General features: G+C 40.5%; 1 protein-coding gene across 5 annotated transcripts in view; it reads left to right on the forward strand.

The window, feature by feature from the left end:
* Positions 1–25,114, forward strand: part of GALNT13 (polypeptide N-acetylgalactosaminyltransferase 13) — a 208,128-nt gene extending 183,014 nt beyond the window's left edge. The window contains exons 11-13 of one of the 5 annotated variants that reach the window (XM_075829297.1): positions 8,093–8,122; positions 18,688–18,885; positions 23,860–23,947. In XM_075829297.1, coding sequence (XP_075685412.1) covers positions 8,093–8,122; positions 18,688–18,873 — 216 coding nt within the window. In that variant the 3' untranslated portion in view covers positions 18,874–18,885; positions 23,860–23,947. Of the gene's footprint in view, positions 1–6,221; positions 6,381–8,092; positions 8,123–18,687; positions 18,886–23,859 lie in introns of those variants that run through there. The other 4 variants (XM_075829298.1, XM_075829299.1, XM_075829301.1 and 1 more) reach the window with 4 other exon arrangements.
* Positions 25,115–26,878: the final 1,764 nt, after the last annotated feature.

Below are 26,878 nucleotides of genomic sequence, written 5' to 3' on the forward strand. Positions count from 1 at the left end.
ATTCTTGACGGAATTTTGAGGCACATTTTTCCACCTGCAAAAAAGTCAGTGTGAAAAGGGCTGTGAAAGTTTTACCCTGGTGCCTGAGGTGGCCCAGTGGCTCCTCTGCCACATAAGATGATACATATGGATATGATATTAATAAATATATACAAGATATATAGATAGATAGATAGATAGATAGATAGATAGATAGATAGATAGATAGATAGATAGATAGATAGATAGATAGATAGATAGATAGATAGATAGATAGATAGATAGATAGATATGAGATAGATAGATATGAGATAGATAGATATGAGATAGATAGATATTAGATAGATAGATATTAGATAGATAGATAGATAGATAGATAGATAGATATGAGATAGATAGATATGAGATAGATAGATATGAGATAGATAGATATGAGATAGATAGATATGAGATAGATAGATATGAGATAGATAGATATGAGATAGATAGATATGAGATAGATAGATATGAGATAGATAGATATGAGATAGATAGATATGAGATAGATAGATAGATAGATAGATATGAGATAGATAGATGATAGATAGATAGATAGATAGATAGATTAGATAGATAGATAGATAGATAGATAGATTAGATAGATAGATAGATAGATAGATAGATAGATAGATAGATAGATAGATAGATAGATATGGGATAGATAGATAGATAGATAGATAGATAGATAGATATAGATGCCCCCGTCTTATGTTGGATGTTTCCCTGTGAGGTATTAAACGATATGATATATTTACAAATAACACATGAACAAAATTGCCATTATTGGTTATATAAAATCTCCTAACCTTGTAACCTTTCGCTATGGTAGGAAGCAGCGGCTGTAAAACCTTACGATGTCACATTTATAACCTGTCTATAAAAGTTATATAGTCTGAGTTAATAACACTGCGCCACAGAGAGAGCAGCCTATCCCCTCTCCATATTAATTGTAATATGTGCTATAAACAGTATGACCATTAGATGGCGCTATTATGAAAGATTTTATGAGTGCTAGGAAATAGTTTTATGTAAGTGGGTGTACATTTAGTTGCAGACGATCCTTACTCAGCAGTATACATTGAGATGTGAACAGTGACATGACATCTGAAGTGTCCATTCATCAACAGCATTACAGCGGGAGAATTTCCACAGGAGATAAATGGAGCTAAAAATAAATAAATACACAGAAGCTTCAGACTTCTCTGTACCTGTCCTAACTAGATGTTCTTAGAAGATCCCCAACTGTTTGTTTGGCTGGCAATGAGTGGGAGTCTTTATCCTGCTATAGTAGGGGGCGTCCTTTTTGTTTAAACCCACTGTCGAGCGCAGAATGCAGTTTATATAGACATTCTGGATCCAAAGTGACCTTGCTTGTATATGTGCAGCAAAAAAGATTATAAATATCTATACGTTAATCCTCAGACTACAGAAGAAAGAGCAACCGTATCCAAGAAGCCAACTATACCGAAACCTCAAAAGAGAACTACTACCTGGTTAAATTAAGTTTTTAATTTAATCATAAGCCGAAATTTAACTTTCTTTGAATTTTTTTTCATGCAGAATTGGGCTATACTGTATGTATACATTAAAATTACTCCCCAATATGACTAAAAGGGGTTGTCTCATGAAGAGACATCCCTAATAGAGAATATGGACGTCATAGAGGGAAATTCACTAAGATCGACTTGTAGTGGACACGAGCCGTCCATATATTACATGGGGCGGTCATTCATCTGAATGGATACCATGTAATACTACATGTCCCCTGCAGAGGTTGCTGCAGGTAAAATGTCTGGCTGGCCGAGGCTTCCCCAGCTGTTTGCTGGTAGTGTCAGGAGCCGGACCCGCGGCAATCTGCCAGCTCCCATATAAAAGAAGTTGTCTGTGATCAGCCATCCCCTTTAATCAAAACTCCCATATGATGACTTATTGAAAGTGCAATTTGCTCTGCAAAAATTTGCATTGACGCAAAAATTAAAAAAAAGTTTATACAATCTCCATGTAGATAAACAAAAAATTGTATCTCGTCCTTGAAGACAAAAATGGCTGCATCCTTATTATATCATCATTTAAATGAAGAACATCCATAAGATGCTCCTAGGACTGTGTTCAGTGGGTGCTATTACATGCATTGTATGCTAATTACCTGAGTGCTCATGGCCGCGTCTGTGTGATACCTCTCAGACATCGTGCCGAAAGGTAGGCGTAACAAACCTCGAATGTGACAGATTGCCTCTAGGGTGTTATGTCTTAAAGCATACCTAACCTTTCAGGTGACTTTTCAGAATGAGCTGTCATATGCAGGGGCGTAACTGGGAAAGACTGGGCCCCATAGCAAACTTTTGACTGGGGTCCCCCCTCCGCTGCGTATCACACAACCCCCCCTTGTAGATAGTGCCTCCCTATAGATTCCACCACACAGCGCCCCCTATAGATAGCACCATACACAGCCCCCTGTAGATAACGCCATAAAGCCCCCCTGCAGATAACGCCATACAGACCCCCCCTGTAGATAATTCATACAGACCCCCCCTGTAGATAACGCCATACAGAGTCCCCCCTGTAGATAACGCCATACAGAGTCCCACCTGTAGATAACGCCATACAGCCCCCTCTGTAGATAACGCCATACAGCCCCCCTGTAGATAACGCCATACATACCCCTCTGTAGATGACGCCATACAGCCCCCTCTGTAGATAACGCCATACAGAGTCCCCCCTGTAGATAACGCCATACAGAGTCCCACCTGTAGATAACGCCATACAGCCCCCTCTGTAGATAACGCCATACAGCCCCCCTGTAGATAACGCCATACATACCCCTCTGTAGATGACGCCATACAGCCCCCTCTGTAGATAACGCCATACAGAGTCCCCCCTGTAGATAACGGCATACAGCCCGCCTGTAGATAACGCCATACAGACCCCCCTGTAGATAACGCCATACAGGCCCCCCTGTAGATAACGCCATACATACCCCCTGTAGATAACGCCATGCAGACCCCCTGTAGATATCGCCATACAGACCCCCCTGTAGATAACACCATACAGAACCCCCCTGTAGATAACACCATACAGAACCCCCCCTGTAGATAGACCCACTGTAGATAACACCATACAGAACCCCCCCCCCCCCCGTAGATAGCACCATACAGACCCCCCCCTGTAGATAACGCCATATACCCCCCCAAAAAGAAAACCGGCCTATAGTTTGTCCTACAAAAGAGATGTATCCCCTATCCACACGTTTTTATTTTTGTGATTGCTGGCAGCGATAAGGAGAACGGGGGACCAAAAGTCCCCCCAAGTTCTCCATGACAAACCTCGGACTTCCGGAGTCTGCGCAGTTCAATAAAAATGAAACGTGCGCTGGTCACGCATGCGCACAAGCGCGACCAGTGCACAATTAATTTCTATGGAGCTGCAGACAGACCCCGAAAGTCCGAGGTCTGTCATGGAGAACTTCGGGGGACTTTCGATCCCCCGTTCTCCTTATCGCTGGGCGTCCCAGCGATCACACATGCATCCCCTATCCTGTGCATAGGGGATGCATGTCTTTTGTAGGAACAACCCCTTCAGCGGCGTCGCGCTGGAGCAGCCATAGCGGCTGCTAGCGGAGCCTCCAGCCATGGGGGGGCCCGTGCCGGCGGGTGGAACGGGTCCCCTCATGCTGCGGGCCCCGTAGCAGCCGCTGCGGCTGCTATAGCGGCAGTTACGCCACTGGTCATATGTGTGTACCTGAGAAATAACTATTTCTGGCCATTATATAACTTGTATTCTGCAGTTTTTAGCAGTTTTCCCTCCCTAGTTCTCCGTTTTTTTCTGAGCTTGTGGCGGAGCTTAACTGCTATGATGTCCTCTATACGCTACACATATAAACATATAAAAAAGGAGAATCCTGATCTGCCTCTATCTATCAAATATATATATATATATATATATATATATATATATATATATATATACATACATGTATATATATATATATATATATATATAGAAGCAGCAGCAAGGAAGATTTTATACAGCAATAATGAACAGTGTAGTTGAAAATCCAGCACTAGGCTGAGATATAAACCTTACCAGGAAGCTGCAACATGTCTGTGCGTGTCTCCTCTCGATGCTTGTGCTCCCCCTCCCCTCACCATAGACGTGTATGGACAGCTTGTCTGTGTGTCTCTCTCTCCCCTCTCCATAGACTTCTATGGGCAGCGTGTATGTACCTCTCACTTTGCGCTCTCTTCCTGCTCTCCTCCCCTCCCCATAGACTTGTATAGGCAGCGTGTCTGTTTCTCTTCTCCCTTCTCCTGCTACCTCCTCTCCTCTCCATAGACTTGTATGGGCAGCGTGTCTGTGTCTTCTCTATCTGCTCTTGCTCCCTCCTCCTGATTCTCCCCTTCCCGCTCCATAAATTTCTAATGGCAGACTGTGAATAGACACACCTCCACATCCTGCAGTCTGTCTCTACTGCTCTGTAACTAGGGACGGATTTTGCTTGAGAACAGATCGTGAACAGCAGATTACAGGAAGGGAGACACCTAGTGGCAGTAACTTCACACAGAATTTGCATGGATAAAACAGCAACATTTTAATAGTAAATAAATGACAAAGTTGAACTATATCAGGTTGGCTATTAGATTAGCTTAAGTTGTTTAAAAGTTAGTGTCCCGTTAAATGAGCCCTAATGCAATATTGTCACAGGCCAAAGTATTTGTATGGCGCTAGCCTAAAGGTGGCTAATCTATAGACATTAGATAATTGATGTGAGAATCGTCAATTTCAGTGGATTCATTCAATAAGCTAATATCTATAGGGGTACTGCAACCTCACACAATATTTTATTCTTGGGTAAAACAATCTCTCAAGTTTGATTTTTCCCGTTTATTTCCATTATTTCCCTTTGCATAACCTGCACCAGAGATGTCTGGCAATTGCCCATTTCGTCCCATATTTATAGCGTTTAACTATACAAATGACATTGGTCATAAAAGTTAATATAATAATACTGTGTAACAGTATAAGGCTTTATTCAGACGAACGTAAAAAAGGTCCGTGCAACGCGTGTGATTTGCACGCGCATTGCACGGACCTATATGTGTCTATGGGGCCGTGCAGACATGTCCGTGATTTTTGCTCAGCGTGAGTCCGCTGAAAAAAAGTCACGACATGTCTGTTCTTTGGGCGTTTTGCACGCATCACGCACCCATTGAAGTCAATGGGTGCGTGAAAACCACGCATGCCGCACGGAAGCACTTCCGCGCGAACTGCGTGATTCGCGCAAGAGCTGTCAAAAGGATGAATGTAAACAGAAAAGCACCACGTGCTTTTCTATTTACAAACATCCAAACGGAGTGCCTTTGAGAAGAGCGAACCCGGACAACCGAACCGAACTTCACCGGGTTCGGCCGAACCCGGCAAAAAAATTTCCGGTACGCGACGTCCGGATATAGTCACTGTCCAGGGTGCAGAAAGAGTTAAACTGTTTCAGCACCCTGGACAGTGACTTCCGATTCCAATATACATGAACGTGTAAAAAAAAAAAGAAGTTCTGACTTACCGATAACTCCCGGCTTCTTCCTCCAGTCTGACTTCCCGGGATGACAATTCAGTCCAAGCGACAGCTGCAGCCAATCAAAGGCCAAGCACAGGCTGCAGCGGTCACATGGACTGCCGCATCATTCAGGGAGGTGGGGCCAGATGTCAAGAGAGGCGCGTCACCAAGGACGCGTCACCAAGGCAACGGCCGGGAAGTTCTCGGTAAGTACGAACCTCTTTTTTTTTTTTTTGAACAGGTTGCTAGATATGGTGATCAGAATTCACTGTCGAGGGTGCTGAAAGAGTTACTGCCGATCAGTTAACTCTTTCAGCACCCTGGACAGTGACTGACGTCGGCTAGAATCATCTCTATGATGGCGGCTGCGCGAAAATCACGCAGCCGCGCATCATACACGGATGACACACGGAGCTGGCAAGTGATTTTTGCGCACGCAAAACGCCACGTTCGTGTGAATCCAGCCTAACAATGATTTTGGCACATGCAGAGAGGACACACAAACTTGCTCCATACATATTTGGGGATTTGGATCATGGGGCATTTTCTCTATGAATCAGGGGGTAAAAACTTTCCAAACACTTTCCACAGTGCGCAGGTACACATTAATATTTAATTAACATTTAATCATTAATTATTCATTATTCTGCAGATTATATTAATGAACTCTAGTAATGGCAGCAGTCACTGAATTACAAGCAATCATCATATGAAAGACGGTGACACCACAACCGGCCGTCGTATTCTACAAACACACAGGCTTGAAGGAAAGTAACTGTAGACCTAGCAGCTCATAGACGGAGGCTCATTTATATAACAATGCGGTCACTGCCAGAGGATTCACAGGTTTTATATTTTATTTACTTTAATTGCTCAAATTTGCCAGTAAAAGCGATCAGGTGAAGTCATGGCTTCTGCACAATACACTAAGTGGGTCAACTGCAAAGTATGAACAGAGGAGAACGTCACATGAAACTAATTGACAGAAAAACACAATCGTATTTTTATCTATCTATCTATCTATCTATCTATCTATCTATCTATCTATCTATCTATCTATCTATCTATCTATCTATCTATCTATCTATCTATCTCATATCTATCTATCTATCTATCTATCTATCTATCTATCTATCTATCTATCTATCTATCTATCTATCTATCTATCTATCTATCTATCTATCTATCTATCTATCTATCTACTCTCTCATATCTATCTATCTATCATCTATCTATCTATCTATCTATCTATCTATCTATCTATCTATCTATCTATCTATCTATCTATCTATCTATCTATCTATCTATCTATCTATCTATCTATCTATCTATCTATCTATCTATCTCTCTCATATCTATCTATCTCTCTCAAATCTATCTATCTATCTATCTATCTATCTATCTATCTATCTATCTATCTATCTATCTATCTATCTATCTATCTATCTATCTCATATCTATCTATATCATCTATCTATCTATCCATCCATCCATCCATCCATCCATCCATTTATCCATCCATCCATCCATCCATCCATCCATCCATCCATCTATCAATCTATCCATATCTATCTCATATATTTCTTTGCCTCTCTCTCTGTCATACGTCGGGCCCATTGTAGGCTATTGATACATTCGGAATATACGCCAGGTCTCAGGTGTACAGTTTTGGATCTGAGGACATTCTGGAATTGAAAAATGTAATTAAAAACTGTGAGAATTTAGTAGAGAAAATAAAGTTAAAGCACATTTTCAAGTAAAAGAAAAAACATCACCAGTAAAATGATAGTGGAGAGGCGTGAAAAGAAACCGTGCCAGCCGGATCCCCCGTCCATAACGAGTCTGTAGTGACTTTTCGTCCATAGTGACTTAGTATCATGTGACCATGTCATCTATTGGCTCCCATGAGACGTTACGTTACAATAGACAAAATGTCACTGACTCTAAGAGCCACAGGACAAGGCAGTCATGTGTCATTACATTACTATGGACGAAATATCCCTAGGGCCTAGCAATAACACAAGCCTCTGGGATACCGGCGGTGAGGTACAAAGAAGACATATGAACGGTAAAATATTGGAAAGTTGTTATTTTAAAGAACCCGGGAGTCCTTCAGTACTCGTGAATTCTAGCTGTATCTGGGAAAACTGGGTGACAACCAATATGACCTCCAATGCAGCTCTCACACGGGGTTGTTATTCAGCTTTCCCAGACTCCTAAATGACAAGTCTGCCTGGCTCCACAGCAATATGTGTGTGGCTGTCCTCCTTCATACCATCATAATATGATTTTACATCATTGTGGGGCTCATTTACTAAAACATATGCAAAAGGTGGTGTTGCCCTTAGCAACCTGCAATTGAAATACAACCTGGAATCTGATTGGTTGCCATGGGCAACATTTTCACTTTACATTTGCACCAAAAATAAGCCTCATTATATAGTGGAAGTAGCTGTAGTTTAGTAGTACATTGTTATCTTAAACCTTATATGTTTCATTTATATATGTTTTTCCTTTTGTCAGTATGCAGGTAAATGGGAATATAATTTTGAGGTAAGACATTTTTGTAACATTTCTAAACATTACATTAATAACAATTTGGTCTGTTTGCCTTCTACCTGAATTATATACTTGAATATGATAAAACCATCAAATCACCGTCGTCTTCCCTCCGCAACCAAAACTCCCAACAGACACATCCCCCAATAATACAAAACAAAACAGTTTCTCCTTTTGATGGGTGGGGGACGGCCACAGCTTTTATTTGTAAAACTGTAACATTAACCCAACACACTACTCCCCCCCTTGTCGTATACCGATAGAAGGTAAGCTGACGTCCAACTGCGGCGGTCCAGCTCTACAGTTTTAACCATCTCCACCACCAGCTTTGGGATAACACCGCATGAGAATAATAAAGATATAGCAAACATAAAGCTTTTGCATACACTTCTGTCTTTTTGCTTTTTGGAACAAAATCAGAAAAGCGTATAAAAAAATATTCCCTCTGCCATGGAATTCAGGGGAAATAGGATAGCCTGAGGCACCTGACCCCACTCAATCAGTAATATGGGGGATTCCTTTTTCCCCCTAGATTAACCCTGCACAATTGTCCCTGCAGTTAGGGAGTGCCCAACAGTCCTCACCCCACGACCTGGTCCCTGTCCAAATGAGTGATATGTAAATTACACTGCACACTTTATAATTTAAAATCTAAAATAATATAAAATAGGTCTTTCAGTAAAAATGTGTTGAAAGATAACATAAAATAAAAAAATGATGGGATCCTTTGTAAGTAAACACTAGAATAGATAGGTTAATGTCAAAACAAACAACAAACTAAATATTTAGTTTTACCTGGACTCCTTTGCATTCTCTGTGACCCGGTGGCTGCTCTCAGAATGCCATCGGCATCAACTATAGGACAGAAATATGTTATGCCTTATCGTCGGACCTCAAAAGGGTTGTCTTCATCTCTTGGCCAGAATGGAGAGTGGATGCAAAGAGCGTTACTTGCTCTGGAGGACATGTCTTGCTCTGTTCTGCATTACACAGACCACCAATTGATATGAATGGGCACTGTGTAATACCTAGTTTAACCAGTGGTGGCAATGCAGGGGAATTTAACACTTAATGCCAGGTTTCTCCACAGATTACAACTGATCACTGGGGGGGGGGGGCACTGTGATAAGCTTAATGAGGATCTGTCACTAGTTTATTAATTCCTCTTCTTCTAACTAATCTAATAGGCGCTATAATGCAGATAACTACAGTGTATTTTTTTTTTCAAAAACGGTTATTATTTGTAAAGTTATGAGCATTTTTCTAAATATGCTTATTTGGTTATACTTGCCAAAAAGGAGATGACTCTTTTGTTTCTCTCTGGGCAGTGTAATGTTTTCTGTATGACGCTGTCCAATTGGTGTCATACAGTTCTCCTCTTCCCAGCCCAGCAATGCAATGTGATCATATAGTATACAGCTTCCATTTCCAACTGTGTTTTCAACTGGTGATATCTCCGGTTGTTTCACAGATAGATCCTATGCCATATGAAAGATTAGAATCTCATCTTTCATATGCCACCAGAACCGCTGTTTTAGGTGGTCCACAGTCCGAGATATGGCTGTTTTAATTGATCCCCCTTCCCTCCAGCCTCAGTCTCTCACACTGTGTGAAGCAGCTCCATGCTGATAGGACAGCGTCAGAGGCGGTGAGGAGGCTCCACCTCTGGAAAATCACTGGTGTTACCTCCCACTTGTCTAGTATAGTCTCATTTGCATATTTAGAAAAAAGCTATAATAAACGTTTTGGGACACAATTTTCACTATCATTATCAGTGTGACAGCGCCTATTGGATTAGCGAGGAGATAGGGCATTACTAAACTAATGACAAAGCCTCTTTAATGTCAAGGGGCCCTTCTAACAAGTAGGGACTGTACAAAGCAAAGAACCCCTTTAAGTAACAAAATACAGATTCTGCCAGATCTACCAGACACCTGGTGACAAATGGGTTGCTCCCATACGCATTATATTGTGATAGATCCTGACAAAATCGTCGAGATATGTCTATAATTATCTAAAATGTATTACCAGCATCTCAGGACTATTAGTGCTCTAGTTAAAAAAACAACTTTCTAGATTGTAGTCAGATTGTCCAATGTCACACAATATTTTAAGTGAAGCCTGTATAGATGGACAGGGTTCGTGAGAGTCGAAAACATGACTACTGGTCATAAAGAAGGTGATCTATGATGAGGGCCTCTCTATAGGGAAATCAGCTCCCGGAGGGCCTACCAAATGTTCTTGCACAGGGGTTTTCTGCTGCCTTTTTCCACCCCCAAAATCACAAATCTCTCATCTTTCTTAAGTGAGTCTAGAAACAGATATGTTACTGAGTGTAATATTCAATTTCCAAATTTAGACTTTGGGACCTCAGAATCTTAGCCTTAATGGTTCCTCTCAACATTCTAAGCAGCCGAGGTGATGTCACTTTTTAGAATCTATGTGTCATAGACATATCATGTAGCATGCCATTACTATAGTGTTCAGTGGCGGATTAAGTAAACCATAGGCCCTGGGCTGTTCCACAAGCTTGGGCCCCCTTCACCACCGCCCTGCCACGTCATGTCTATATTAAACACCACCTTTCTGTGCAAGCATTGACAAATGAGTGCTACGATTCCCCTTGTCAAAGGGCTGTGTCCCTACACACTGACAGTCTCCAACCATCGCTGACAGTATCACACTGTCTAGGGACACATCCTCCTGACAAGGGGAATGGTAACACGCATTTGTCTATTAGTCCTGGGTACACAAAGACTTTATGTGGAATACAAGGATTTCCGATAACAGACATGTCAGGAGAGGTGACAGATAAATGCAATGACTCACAGGAGATGTCTTCACTGATGGGTCGTTCTCTTTTCTTCTCCATCTGACACAGACCGTTATGGCGACTTCTCCTGATGACTGCAGAGTTTCCTGATGAGAAATCTTTTCCCCTTGATTCTGTAGCCATTTTCAGCATCTATAGCAACATAAAAATTCAGACATAAACACCATAAATTGTCTTATACCCCAGACCCCTAAGCAAATTAAGACCCAGGCCCATACATTAACTCAAACCAATAAATTCAGTCCCCAAGAGGTAACTAAACTTTTAAAAAACATTTGGCGTGTCATAGTGAGAGTGATATGTCAGAAGTTTTGATTGATGGGGGTCCCAGCATTGAGACCACCACCGATCACTAAAACAAAGCAGCAGGAGTGCCCGGGTGAGCGTTGTTCCACTTAATTTCTGACTGTCTTTTCTCGGCGCGGTGTACGGACTCATAGACTTTCTGTTGTGCCCATACACTGCATGCTCGGCTATCAGAGGAAAGACGATCAGAAACAAAGTGGCAAAGCACTCACCTGAGCGCTTCTGCCACTTTGTTTCAGCGATTGGTGGGGTCTCAGTGCCCGGACCCCACCGATTAGAACATTTGACATGTCACTATGACATGTAATTTTTTTTTTAAAAGTTTCGTTAGTTACCATTTAAGCAGTCAGACACCCCTCCCCAGTGCATCTGACTGACTGCTGAGTGCCCTATGGGAGGGTCTAAGTGTCTGACACTTAGGGCGGATTTACACGAGCGTGTGCGTTTTGCGCACGCAAAAAATGCGGCGTTTTGCGCGCGCAAAAGGCACTTAACAGCTCCGTGTGTCATCACCATATGATGCGCGGCTGCGTGCCTTTCGCGCACCCGCCATCATTATGACACTGTTTGTATGTTTGTAGCACGTGGTGCTTTTCTGTTTGCAATCATAGTTATACTGCTGTTGAGCAAATCACGCACGTCCCACGGAGGTGCCTCCGTGTGGCATGCGTGATTTTCACGCACCCATTGACTTCAATGGGTGCGTGATGCGCAAAAAACGCAGAAATATAGGACATGTCGTCAGTTTTACGCAGCGGACACACGCTGCGCAAAACTCACTGACAGTCTGCACTGCCCCATATACTTGCATAGGTCCGTGCGACGCGCGTGAAAAGCACGCGCGTTGCACGGACGTATTACACGTTCGTGTAAATCCGCCCTTATGGCTCTTGGGGGGGGGGGGGAAGGAGTTATTCCCCTATAGAACCCTGAACAGTCAATCAAACGCTCTGCCCCCCCCCCCCCCTGCAGTATAATAACTACTGAGGGCTCCATGGGGGAGATTATACTGCAGGGGGGGGTTCTGAGCATCTGACTTACTGCAGAGGGCTCTATGGGTGGGAAATTATTTTGCACACAAAAAATGTGAGATTAAACACCCTATATACAATTCACACTAACACCAAACACTATATATTCAAACCACACACACTATATAGACTTACATTATAGACACTATAAACACAGCACACACTATATACACAGCACACACTATATAGACTTACATTATGACACACACACACACACTACATAGACTTACATTATAGACACTATATACACAGCACACACTATATAGACTTACATTAACTAACACACACACACACACACACACACACACACACACACACACACACACACACACACACACACACACACACACACACACACTTACCAGTCTCTTCCTCTGCGGTGCTTGTCTCTGGCAGCCTCCAGGACCTTAATCATGTGACTGTGACGTCACCACAGGTCCTTCACCCTCTAGTTTCAGTTTTGCCGTTATCAGGCAGCTGCTGGAGGTTTAGACAGGAGGGACAGTGTACAGCTACACAGAGGAGCAGACTGTCAGCGAGACTCCAGCACCTGCCCATCACAATCTCTGACAGTCTGCTCTCTACAGCTGATGTGCTGTGCCCCTGTTCCCTGGCCGCAATTGACTCCCCCTGCACATTCCCCCCGCCTCTTCATCAGCACGTGGGACCGATGATCACTAGAATGCGGCCGGCAGCAGCAGCCCTGGAGAGTTTTGTTTCACTTGTGTGCGGTGTGGGAAGCTATGGGCCCCCTGCAAGCCTTGGGCCCCGGGCGACCGCCCGAAACGCCCATATGGGGATCCGCTACTGATAGTGTTACAAACAAAATCCCCGGCACTCACAAAATCTGATTTCTGTTTCTTTTATTATGGTCAATTTGATGTCTGTTTCTTTTATTATCGTCAAGACGCGTTGAGGCTTACAATAGCCTTTCTCAATTGTACATATTTTGAAAAAAATGGACATTAAATAGCATGTCATATCCGATAACGTGACTAAATTAGCATTCAAACAAACTGGAATCCAATTCACAATTAAGGCAAAGAACACAGTGAGTCTACAAATAAAAGGCGTTCCAAATGAATCCATTCAGAAATTTTCCGGGATTTTCTTTTGTTCCATTATTGGATTATCTCCCCTCTACGAGCATCAAACCTTGACCGGAGTACCGTCCACCCTTTTGAACATACATTACTATAGTGTTAGACACATGACCACATTGTGATGAGGGGTAGACAGTTCAAATTGACCCTCCCAGGCATGCTTTATCTTGGTCATTTGATATATAAATCTCCCAATGTTACTTCTCCTGCAATCTGCATTCATATTATATCACCTTTTCGGTTCTTCTCCAATGTGTTCCTGAAGGTTTTTGATTATACTTAGGAGTCTACCATTTAAAGTCACAGCCACAGTTTTGTATAACCTTACTAACCCCAATTTCCGAGTTCTTGCGATTATTCGTGTCATATGGCGCCCAGAGAAGTTATCTGGGCTTGTCCTGTACCTCAGTTTGCAGAGGTCACTTGTAGGCCTCTTTTATTTCTGTGCACGCCCCTGCCCCACATCCAGTTTATATAACAGAATGCTGCTATTCTATTTTTGATCGTAATGGAGTAAAAACAAGTGTAATCAATCCAACGATGAGGCTTCGGTATGACTAACATTAATGATATTGTACTTTCAGAGTGTTCTCCTCCGAGCTTCATGTGCCAGGACCATAAAATGTTATAAAACTTTACTTCTCCACCACTTATCCGCAGCATACTGAAACATTCTCTGCAATAATATATGTTGTATCATTGAACGTGACACATTAGAACATTTGGTCCTTGCTCATGAGGACATGTGCTGAACTTTTTTAATCCTGTTTTTAATTTTTTTTAAAAAAAGGGAAAAATAGCAAGGGTAATGTAGTCAATGTATTTTAATGGAACTTCATAGTACTTCTTTGCATAATAATTGCCATCAAAATTGATCTCTTAAAGGGGTTTCCCCATCTTGGAGATTTATGGCATATCCACAGCATATGCCATAAATGTCAGATAGACGCGGGTCACAGCACCTATCTGTAGAACGGGGCCCCCTAAACCCTGTTTTACATTTTTCGTGTCCCGCTGCTTCCCGGCTACTTCCTGATTAGAGGGTCAGGTGTTTACGAAAACAGCGTAGCTCACTGAGCTACGCTGTTTTGTAACTCCCATGGAAGTGAATGGCAGTAACGGAAACAGCATTGCTCACGTCTGTTTTCGTAACTCCCGACCATCTAATCAGGAAGTGGCCGGGAGGCAGCAGGAGCCGAAAAAAGTTGAATGGGGTTTAGGGGGCCCCGTTCTACAGATAGGTGATGGTCCCAGATGTGGGATATGCCATAAATGTCCAAGATGGGAAACCCTTTTAAAGCATATGTGCATGACCTGTAAAGATTCAGTAGGAACCAAAAGAATTGTTGGTCTAAATCAGCCCCCCAGATGCCTTTGGCCCTTTTCTCAGTTGAGGCAGAATAACCCTTTTTCTATGAATGTTTACCCCTGCAGAAGACTTTATTTTAGTGTTTTAGAATTCAGTCAACTCTGCTACATCTATTGTTTTAATAGTCTCTGTAGCATTGTTGTGCAAGTTAAAGTGTACCTCCCTGTAGAGTAAGCTTGCATATACATTGGGACGTCATGCTCTGCTTCTTCTGTATGGTCTTATGCCCAGTTAACAAAAGGTATGAACCAGCACTTAATGAAGCAACCCTAGGACTTTATTGTAGAAACATTAAAAATCCACCCTGCGCACAAAGACAAAGGACCAGTACACTTACGCGTTTCAAACGCCAACTGTGTTCATAGTCTTATCCCCAGTTGCAGTATACTTTTAACTTCAGCTCAATCTTCTGCCACCATATCCTCCTGAATGGATCTTGCCTTGCTCCAATGCTGCACAGCTCCTATTGACCTACATAGGAGCCACACAGAAAGAGATTAAAGAGAGCGCCTCCTAGAGGAAGACAGGGTTAGAAAATTACACTTCCATGGGATCAGGCATAATTAAAGGGGTTGACATTCTGATGGGAATCTTTTATTCAGGGCCTCTATCAATTAGCTAGAGCCTACAAAGAGCGTCTTTCTGTCTGGAAGACCCAGCATGAATGTCCACTGATTTAAGTGGAAACCGTGTAATGCTTAATTTTCCCATGTGATGGTGCTGCAGGGAAATTGAATACTTGCTGACACAATCCCATGCTGACAAGATTTGATCGCTGGGGTAACTGCAATGAGACCTGGCTTTATGGGGCACTATCAGTCTTATATAAAGGCACTGTGTTGTTCTCTTATTTTTACCCATTTTTTTATTTCAAGTTGTTGGACTTTATCTATACTTACATTTTTTGTGTACCTACTTTATTATATAATTATAGATTTCAATAAGTCTAAATTGAGAAAAAAGTATTGTGCTTAAAATACATTACGCAAGGTTTCTAAAACTTAAAGAGGCTCTGTCACCAGATTTTGCAACCCCTATCTCCTATTGCAGCAGATCGGCGCTGCAATGTAGATAAGAGTAAATATTTTTTTTTATTTTAAAACGAGCAGAATCAAATGTAGCCTCTGGTGCTGATGTGTCCTCGCTCGTCCGACACGATGCAGGACCTGGGGCAGGAAGTGACGTCACAGCGTGATCTCTCGAGAACACGCTGTGTGTCTATGCACTGCCAGAAGCTGGGTGTTAACGAAGAGAAGTGGATGATGTTGATTCGTCAGCATCATACACTCCCATTCACAACGCCCAGCTAGTAAAAGAAGTAAAAATGCCCCGATGTACGCACATAATACACGCCCAGTTGTACTTTAGAAAGCCTCATTTGCATAAATATAAAAATGGTCATAACTTGGCCAAAAATGCTAGTTTTAAAAAAAAAAAAAAACGTTACTCTTATCTACATTGCAGCGCCGATCTGCTGCAATACGAGATAGGGGTTGCAAAATCTGGTGACAGAGCCTCTTTAAAGACTCAAATTTCTTCTCTAGTGCTTCAGGAGGAAAAAAATAAAACATAGATAACATCAGGAGTGTGGCGGGTTCTTTTGTCTTTTTTTTGTTCAGAGCTTCGGGGGATATAATTGGGATTATCATTTTACAGTACAGGAAATGCAGTCGTGCACAAACTTTATTTTCATACTATCATCATTTTATCTTTAACACTTCTGTTCCTCAAATGTTTGGCATAGGTAGAATCTTGTTGAGTTAGCTCATAGTCTTGGTCACGAACAAAGTAGTATGAAGTTTAGTCTTAGGGCCCCTGTGCACAGCCATATTATGGATCTGTGTGGTACAGATCCTTAATAAGGAGCCCATTGACTGCTATGAGCCCTGACTGTTCCTCGATTTTATATGGAGGAAGCAGAGATTTTCTGATAAGATATCCATGAGTAAAGAATCTTCTATCACATGCCGTATTACGGAGGCACTATATGGCAGCACAACGAGCTCCCACAACTATGTAATATGGATCTAAAGGGACTGCGCTGCCAAGGAGAGGTGGTCAGGCATATGTGTCTTTCTCTCCATTGAAGTCGAAGGGAGTTGCTGGCTCAGCTCTCCCTGTGACTCCCGTAGACTTCAATGGAGAGGGCCGTGCACATGCATAGCCACCTCTCCTATATGTGGTTGCAATAGTGAGTCAGTTGGGGTCTGGATCTCAGAAGGTGGGGGACATAGGGGTTCCCTTTAACCTTAATTCTTGATGCATCAATGTTATTTGTGGGGAAAAAACCTTTATAGAGGTTTTGCTATTTCTGTACCTGAGTTATTAACACAAACATAGTCCGTCATTCCCCAACCCATATTGTCTGTCTGTCACATCCTTTGACTGTCATGCGATTTGAGTTGACAAGTTTTTTTCCCTGTGTAAAGTTGAAAGTTTTAATGCATTCATGCAATTTTTACATTCAAGTAAAAAGTCCAATAGACAGAACCGAGAGCTCAATGCAGACTTTTTGTAGCACAATTTTCCAGTTCGGACCATTGAGTGGTATCTGCTGTCTACAGCAATAACTGTGTTGTATGCAATTAAAAGTATTACTCTGGGCTGCAGCTCTAGCTCAAATATTAAAATTGGAAAGTGGCACTACAAAAAGTCTCCATGTAGCCCCAGTCTTATATAGGATGCAATTGGCAGTAACTTTTTACACAAGTCTGTATTGGGTTCAATACATTACATGGAAAGCAAGTAGAGATGAGCGAATTTCTAAAAATGTGCTGCCGGGCTGATTCTATCGAATCAGCTGTCCAATTAATTTTGGTCTGAATAAATTTGATGCGAATCGCAAGTGCCCAAATTGCACTGTCTGAGTGTCTAATGTCTTCTAGGACTGTTTCCAAGTTGGATACAATCCTAAAAAACATCAGAGAGTCAGACAGGGCAATTGAGGCATTCGCAATTTCACCCCTAAAATAAAACAAAATACCCTACTTACCTCCCCTTGTCTCCTGTAGCGACCTGTCCCTGGCGGCCTCCTGATATGATGTTGTTTTGTCCCATGTGACCATTGCAGCCTGTGTTAAAACGACGTCATCTCAGGAGGCCAACAGGGATGCGTCGCTACAGAAGACCAAGTGAGTATGGTATTTTTTTTAGTGTCTCCTATTCTCCCCTCTTCCTATTTCTAATAAGTAGAATGGTGGCTGACAGCCACCATTTTGCCACTTTGTGCGCCGCGAAGTTTTGGATTTCAGCGAATCCGAAACTTTTTGGAATTTTGGACCAAATTCGAATTGCTTAGTATAGAGTAGCTCATCTCTAAAAGCAAGTGTGTAGCTATAGGAGGTGTAATATTATAAATAGTGCGTACCAGGTTAGGGGCCTTGTTACAGATGTTGAATTGGAACCCAAAGGCTAAGTTAAACCTCTGATAAAAAGAATCACAATCAGTCAATGGCCAGTCTCACCAGCTAAAATGAGTCAGGCAGATGTGGATATCAGTTCCATGATATGCTCCATCCTATTAAATCAGAAGACGGAATCGGAAGAAATTTCCCTCCCTTTTTATTAAAATTTAATCAAATGATCTCTGCCCCAGAATCAGTCACATACACCTAATATAGAGAATTGTACATTACTTGTTATTACTCAAATATACAACACTCCCTATATCTTTACTTGAAACAAATGGGTAATATAGAACAAAAATATTCAAGAACTACAAAAATAAATATCTACAATCTGTATTTGTGAATGTTCCTCTAGTTGAGCAGTGGATGTGTTTGCTCTCATCGTGGGGATAAGACCCTTTCATCTGCACATGTAACATCTCCTCATGTGTTTGTTAACATTATTTTACAATATCATTTATTATTCATTCTATGAGTTTTTGCTTTCACTTGTCTTTTTCTGTTGCACAGACCCATTCATTTCTCCATACCATAACCCAATCATGTTTGACTTTAAGCCAAATAGAGGATGGCACATTTGGCCCTACTGTGGAATACTGTACTGGCAACAGCCGGCAAGCCTGGATACTGAGGAACTATACCAGACTGGAGGTTTTTAGAAATATTTATTACAGTCCCACTGATTACTTTCTATGAAAGCTATATGAGGTTGGTATAATGTATTGTTCATCATATAATGCATTCTGTAAGTCATCCCAGAAGTCAAAGTATGGAACTGGTAATAACCTAGAAATGCAAATCCTCTAATGGTCGATACTAATAGTAAAATATGTTTTTTGTTTTTTTTACGAATGGATTGATGAACTAATTACTTTTTACGGAAATCTTTTAAAAAGACTGCATAAAAGATGTTTTAGTTTGTTTTCCAATGATAAAAATTGTTGTAACCACTTCAGGGAAATCGGGACTGGGAGATTCAGGTTGAATGTTTCCCCCATCCTGGACGTAATGACAAAACTTCTGCTGCTGATCTCCAGACGGTTGGTGTGGTCATTGAGAACATAATGTGTGCCAAAAGGATGATCCACGTCATAATTGCCGCTATTAATATGTTCAGATAAAGATAGTTGTTGGAAGCTTAATAATGTGCCCTGTGACAATACTGAAAGGCGGGAGATCAGAATTGGAAGCATTGTGATCAGCACCAGGGTCGGAAAAGTGATTTATACAGCAAGCTGATTTCTCAAGACATAAGTAATTTTCTTCACCTTTGGAACACAAACCAGTTGAGTTTTTGTATTACCGTTTTAGAAGCACCCATTTAATTACCCTTTTTGATTGTTCGATGGTAATTTTTGTAGGTAGAAAGCACTATTCATAAATCCCTTTTTAGCATGATCTAGGAATATCCTTTAGGTTCAGCCATAACCATCTAATTATATCTGCTATTGTCCACATCTCTGTCATCAGAATGTGGCTTTACAATACCTTGATTAACCATTTACAGGTTACATCTCCTTCTAAATATAATTTACCTAGAGATATTAGGATGCAGTACTATCTGTGCCTGCATTATTTACCTAGAGAGATTAGGAGCCAGTACTATCTGTGCCTACATTATTTACCTGGAGAGCTTAGGAGGCAGTACTATCTGTGCCTGCATTATTTACCTGGCGAGATTAGGAGGCAGTACTATCTGTGCCTGCATCATTTTCCTGGAGAAAGTAGGAGCCAGTACTATCTGTGCCTACATTATTTACCTGGAGAGTGTAGGAGGCAGTACTATCTATGCCTACATTATTTACCTAGAGAGATTAGGAGGCAGTACTATCTGTGCCTGCATTATTTTCCTGGAGAAAGTAGGAGCCAGTACTATCTGTGCCTACATTATTTACCTGGAGAGTGTAGGAGGCAGTATTATCTATGCCTACATTATTTACCTAGAGAGATTAGGAGGCAGTACTATCTGTACCTGCATTATTTACCTGGAGAGATTAGGAGGCAGTACTATCTGTGCCTACATTATTTATCTGGAGAGATTAGGAGGCAGTACTATGTGTGCCTATATTATTTACCTGGAGGGACTAGGAAATAGTACTACTTGTGCCTGCATTATTTAGAATGAGAGACAGAAATGTAATACTATCTGTGCCTTCTTTAATCTGCAAAAAGATGCACTGCTCCCCCTAGCAAGGTGGTCACCACATTACAAGTTTTTGCTATGGTGTTTGGAACAGTGCCAGTTTTTCTTGAACTTAATAGGTGCAAATATACAGGTACATAAACTCATAAAACAAGTGTATGCATTGATTAGCAACATAGTAACAATGAACCCTGCATATAGATTGAAGGTATCTCACTAATGGGAAACATTACCAAACCTTTAAACTTGGAGATCATAGGGTACCCAGGTCAAGAATCTATGGCAATGCTAAGATACTTTTACTTTTGTGCTGAGAAAATTCTTTAACAGCCGTTCCTTTATATACTGCACTTATGGTATCAGCATTTAACACCAGTTACAATTGATATACTAGTGGGGCCCGCAGTGGAAAAGTCAAATTATCTTATGAATGCTCTTCTGGCTATCGGTAGCAGAATACAAGCATAGGCAAATGAGTACAGATTCACCATATGTGAAAGTGGAAACATTAAAAAATGGTGAAAAATCCCTGTAACACATAGTATACTACTTTTAAAAAAAAATGTACTTACATTTTTTGCATAAATTTTTTTTGAACAGGATTATGTGACGCTACTTATATACTTGGTGCTGGGCTGTAAACAAGACATTTTACCATATGCAAGTAAATGGAGTCTATGCAGAAGACTGTGAAGGTCATGAATGTGATATGTTTGTTGCAATAGTAGATGAACCTTAACAGAATGTATAGTATTATTCTGGTGACCTAAGGCTCTACTGTTCCAGGTCAGAAGACAGGAGACGAGAACTGTGTAGAGGGGGGTGATTCCCACCCGAGTATACTCGCTTTAGAGTACAAAACACTGGCACGGAGAGATTATTAGTCCTCTTCCGTGTTATAGATGTACACTGCAATATAAAGAGGTTTTCGTAGCTATGATGACTATCTTGTACAATACCAATTGTTATGCTACTTGTAGACCAACGTTAAGATATTATTGTCGATATCCAATTCACATAGCCCCATAAGCCTCAAACTGCACCTTGATCCATATTTATGATGTTTCTGGGTTCCAATGAGTGCCGGACTTTGGTTCCTTAGGCCCATCAGAGGAAATGAGTCTTCATCTATACCAAACATGTGCATGTCCACTTTAAGGTTATGTTCACACTTACATCATGGTTTATAATGGAAACCATGTTGCATTGCTGGATCAGTCGTATGACAGATACCAACTGCACCCGACAGACCCATGGTTCCTTGATTTTTCAGAAAAAATATTGCTGCATGCAGCGCTATTCGTCCCATCAAATCTGACAGAGCTGTTGATCGAGACTTTATACAGAACCACTGACAGCAGTGTGAACATAGCCTTAATTGTACCCTTGACCTATATGACACACACAAAACACATCATCATTAAGGGCTTCTAGGTTATTTAGGAATCAACTCATAAGAAATAACCCAAGTGGTAAGTGATTGGGGCCTGGGCTACTGTACCTCAAAATGGGGTTGTCTTTTTGTGGCCCTTTGGGGGCCATTATTATGTCAGAACCTCTGGTAGACCCGGCTGACCCGGTTTAAACTGATACGGCCACCATGTCAACCTCTCATAGGGCTAGTTACCTAGCACTGTCAGACTTCTCAATGGCAGATCCAAATAGTTTGCATATAAAGATCCTTTCGTAAAACCTGTCAACAGTCCATGGGGCTAAACGGCAAACTGGAGGTTCTTATTAAAATTTTTCATAAAAAAGGCATTTCTAGACGCCGTGGGATGTTCTTGAGATTAGGCAGGAGCTAAAACATCCGACAGTTTGGAATTGACATGTTAAAAGGTGTGCTCTTGTTTCACTGCATTAGTGGGCAGATGTGCCATTCAGGTCCGTAGGAAAAATGGAGGACCACCTGTTATGGCAGCCATAAGGGGTTGTTACTTTTGGAAAAATATTTCTTTGATTTTAGGTGGAAATGCTCTATAATCTATAAGTAAATAAAGTTGCTATCAAAGATTGTCTTTACCAGAGTATGATCACTGATGATCCATAATTATACATAATAATAAAATATATTTGCTGTGTCGCTTGGACTAGAAAAAATAAACGTAGCTCTTGGTGCTGGTACATTATTTACACTCATCACCATACAGCACAGCGTATATATTGACTGTGCTAATATTTATAAACATCAAATTAACACCTCTGAGTATATTTAGTTTTGTGGTTTATTTATTTTCATTGCAGTGTATATATTGAACTTTTTAGCATTGACATTGACATGTTAATCATTTGTATATCAGATAAATGAATGCATCAATATTGCAGCTGTCGAGGTTAGTCACTGACTAAAATAATGGTTATTTATGAAAAACAGGATATTAGATAAATAGATAGATAGATAGATAGATAGATAGATAGATAGATAGATAGATAGATAGATAGATATGAGATAGATAGATAGATAGATAGATAGATAGATAGATAGATAGATAGATAGATAGATAGATAGATATAGATGTGAGACATAGATATAAGATAGATACCAGTTAGATAGCTATCAGATAAATAGATAGATTAGATAGATTAGATAGATTAGATAGATTAGATAGATGACAGATAGATGACAGATAGATAGATAGATAGATAGATAGATAGATAGATAGATAGATAGATAGATAGATAGATAGATAGATAGATAGATATGAGATAGATAGATATGAGATAGATAGATAGATAGATAGATAGATATGAGATAGATAGATAGATAGATAGATAGATAGATAGATATGAGATAGATAGATAGATAGATAGATAGATAGATAGATAGATAGATAGATAGATAGATAGATAGATAGATAGATAGATAGATAGATAGATAGATATGAGATAGATAGATAGATAGATAGATAGATAGATAGATAGATAGATAGATAGATAGATAGATAGATAGATAGATAGATAGATAGATAGATAGATATGAGATAGATAGATAGATAGATATGAGATAGATAGATAGATAGATAGATATGAGATAGATAGATAGATAGATAGATATGAGATAGATAGATAGATAGATAGATAGATAGATAGATAGATAGATAGATATGAGATATATAGATAGATAGATAGATAGATAGAAAGATAGATGAATGATAAATAAATTGTATACCATTCCTGTACTTTCTAATGCCTTATTCAGACGAGCGTATAAATCGTCCATCACATGGATGCATGTATTTCTATGGGGCTGTTCACATGGCCCTTGTTTTAAAGGACCATGTGAAGGGCCCGTGAAAAAATATGTCCTATTTTTGTCCGTTTTCACGGATCCCTCAATAGACTCAAGTCTATAAAGGATACGTGAAAACGGGTCCCGCACGGATGCGAATCAGCCATGAAAAACTGAATTTTTCTTATGGCCGATTTGACACACGCTCGTGTGAATAAGGTTTAACACCGTATTTCTATAACTGATCTTATACACGCTGTATTTAATGCCATGCAATATTTAACACACATCTGTTGCTTTCTTTCGGCAGCATTTTGTACTGAGACATATAAACAGCAACCAGTGCCTGGATGAGCCCACAGATGAGGATAAAATGGTCCCCACCATGAAGGAGTGCAACGGAAGCAGATCCCAGCAGTGGCTGTTACGTAACATGACCTTAAGTGTATAAAGCTTCACGATGGTTGATTAATCGGCCCCCAATGCAATGTCGGAGGACCTTAATTAGCAGCAAGAAGAGCACTTGAATGGAAAATGACACTTTCTTCACTCTCACTGACATATAATAATTGAAAAACTCTTAGAATCCACCTGGGAGGACATAAATAGGACTTTTTGTAATTATTCTTCCGTTAACAATACCTGAATCTACATGCCCAGCTGCAAATTGTGTCTGTTTACCGGAGGAATAAGAAGGGCACACTGGAGGCTGTATATACTGAGACACCCCCCGGGATCCACTATATTTGTCAAAGATATTCAATGATAAAAGATTGGATATATTGTAACGTAAAAAAATATTTTATTACAAAAACATAGGATATGAACTACACCCGGCTATGTGAAGAAGTCATCATACACAACACTGATGTCTTCACAAGTCCAATTTTTATTGTGTCTGAGGGCTTTTTGCTTTATGTTAAGACATGATCATGTATCTAGAGGATCCTGAATACAAAACATTTCTTCTACTTCCGATAACCCAGACTCTTAAGTCTTCTCTGACACTTCAAAAAGTTGTGGCTTCTGGAAAGTCTATAGGACGGGTCTAGCCTGTCATACATGATGCCATTATATTGGCCTAAACAACTGTCATAATACAGGGGCATAGCAAGGAGGGTATGGCGGGTCATTTTCCCCAGGTTCTATGGACCGGGGGGTGCCAAAAACCCACTTAACCATAACCAGTGTATTTAGATACAGTGCAACAAATTGAATCTTTGCCCTGTGCGAAGCAAAGCCTAGCTATGACTCTTCATAATGAGGTCTATGTCCCTGCTTAGCTAGTCCCAATTTTAGAAAACAAAAACTGTTATGGTGGTAAAAAATTTGGGGTAAAAATGGTGTAATAGCTCCTTTCTGCCATCATTTTTATGAATTCACATCGTATTTAGATTGATACACGATCCCCAACATTGTTGAAAAGATTTACAGTATATATAGAGACAGTTCAGTGAAATCTAGTTTAGTTTGGTCCCTGGAACACTTCAGTCCACTCGATGTAATGTTCTGCTTGCTTTTTCTGGACCAACAAGAATGTTTTGAATTAAACAAGGATAAAGAGCTCTGTGTTTTCCATATTTCCTTGCATTTTATCAGTGTCATTAATTACAAAATAACAAAATTACAAAAAGGGTGGGCCGCATTAATCAAAAATGTTGCCTTGTTATCTCAAAGCAACCAATCAGAGCTCAGCTTTAATTTCTTAAACGGCTCTGGAATAATGACAGCTGCACTGTGATTGGTTGAGATAGACAATAAGGCCAGTTTTTCTATTAGATAATTTAAAAAAAATTACGCCCGACTATTCTAAAGTTGGGGAATCCGATGCCAAAGGAGAAGACGCATCTGGCTCATCTGATATGGTAAGTAGTAATGGACTGTACAAAATAAAGCAATTACACCTTTGTGTAATTATATAAGACTATCAGAAATCACCAAGGATTTCTGTGAATGTATAAAGCTACCGGGCCGCAGGGTAAATACATGTATAATGGTCATAAAACTCTGTAGGTGTGATAGTTTTTATCATTTGTAGTAGAGGGAACACTATTCATTATAATGTAGCTGCTGCAGAACCTCTTTTTGATTGGTACGGGGGAGATTCTTGTACACCATTGATTGAGTTATGTAAAACACCCTCAAAATCCTTTTTAAATAGTAGTTCTGCAGCATCCGAGGTGTGTATTATGATGTATTGTGACAGCAGCTGGGACACACAACTGTGTATAATACACAGCAGCTGCTGAAGAACCTCTTTTGTAATAGAGGGAACGCTAGATGAACACTAGATGTCAGTCAATGGTCGGCACAAGTGAAGGGTGTCTTGCAAAAGTGATCTGTGGCAGACTTCTTTCGCAGGAAGAGATAAGCAGCGCCTAGGTATGCCCCTCATCTCTGTGTAATCTCAGGTTCGGACATCAGTTTATGTAAATTTTATTTAGACATGTCAATGGGAATTTCCCGTAGACCTTTATTGTAAGGTGTTGTTTACAGCTGCCTGTATTTAGTCGATGGAGCATACCCAGGACAATTCACAACAGATTATAATAATATTATAATAAGGAATTGCTTATTAGGCAGTTGTCTCATATAATCTTTGAAGTCACTTTAAACTTGAGCTATTCTTTAATTATTTCTATGCAATACATGAAGGTAATAGATCTGTCATACAGTGGATAATGCACAAGCCATCAATAATTTTAATATAACTAAATTGAGGCATTTAATTTGCAATTATAGTCATAAAACTCCTTGATCCTCCGCTTGGCACTCATTCACCTTCTTACTAGACCACTACATTTTTGCTATTTACAACATTTGACACTTTCAGGCTAATGCCATGACAGAAGTTCCACTGTTTAGGATGTAAAGGAATTCTGCACAAGTAATAAATACTCTTTGTGTAATTCTTAATTTGACCTTTGGTGGCACTGTAGGGAAATTGAATACTTTGTGCTGGGTTCCTCCATAGATAATGATTGATTGCTTAGGGTTAGTTTAGTGGAATAAACTGTAATCAGTTTATTATTAGGAGATCCTTCTAATAAGAATGGACAGTCCAAAGCCAGCAATTACTTTAATTTATGTTATAAAGTATGAGCCCATTATTCCTGGCTTAACATGTTGCCACTGAAAGAGGGTGGTATGAACAGTGGTACAAGCTAATGGCTCCATAGAACTTAATAGATACATGCTCGCCCTTGCAGTCACTTTCATAGACAAGCCTGAATGTAGCTTGTATTACTGCACCCTCCTACCACCTTAATTTTATAGCTGCTTGCAGTAGTACTCTTTTAACTTAGAGGATGCTACAAACGTAGAGCACT

Source organism: Rhinoderma darwinii, chromosome 6 (assembly GCF_050947455.1).
Source record: "Rhinoderma darwinii isolate aRhiDar2 chromosome 6, aRhiDar2.hap1, whole genome shotgun sequence".
Classification (NCBI taxonomy): Eukaryota; Metazoa; Chordata; class Amphibia; order Anura; family Rhinodermatidae; genus Rhinoderma; species Rhinoderma darwinii.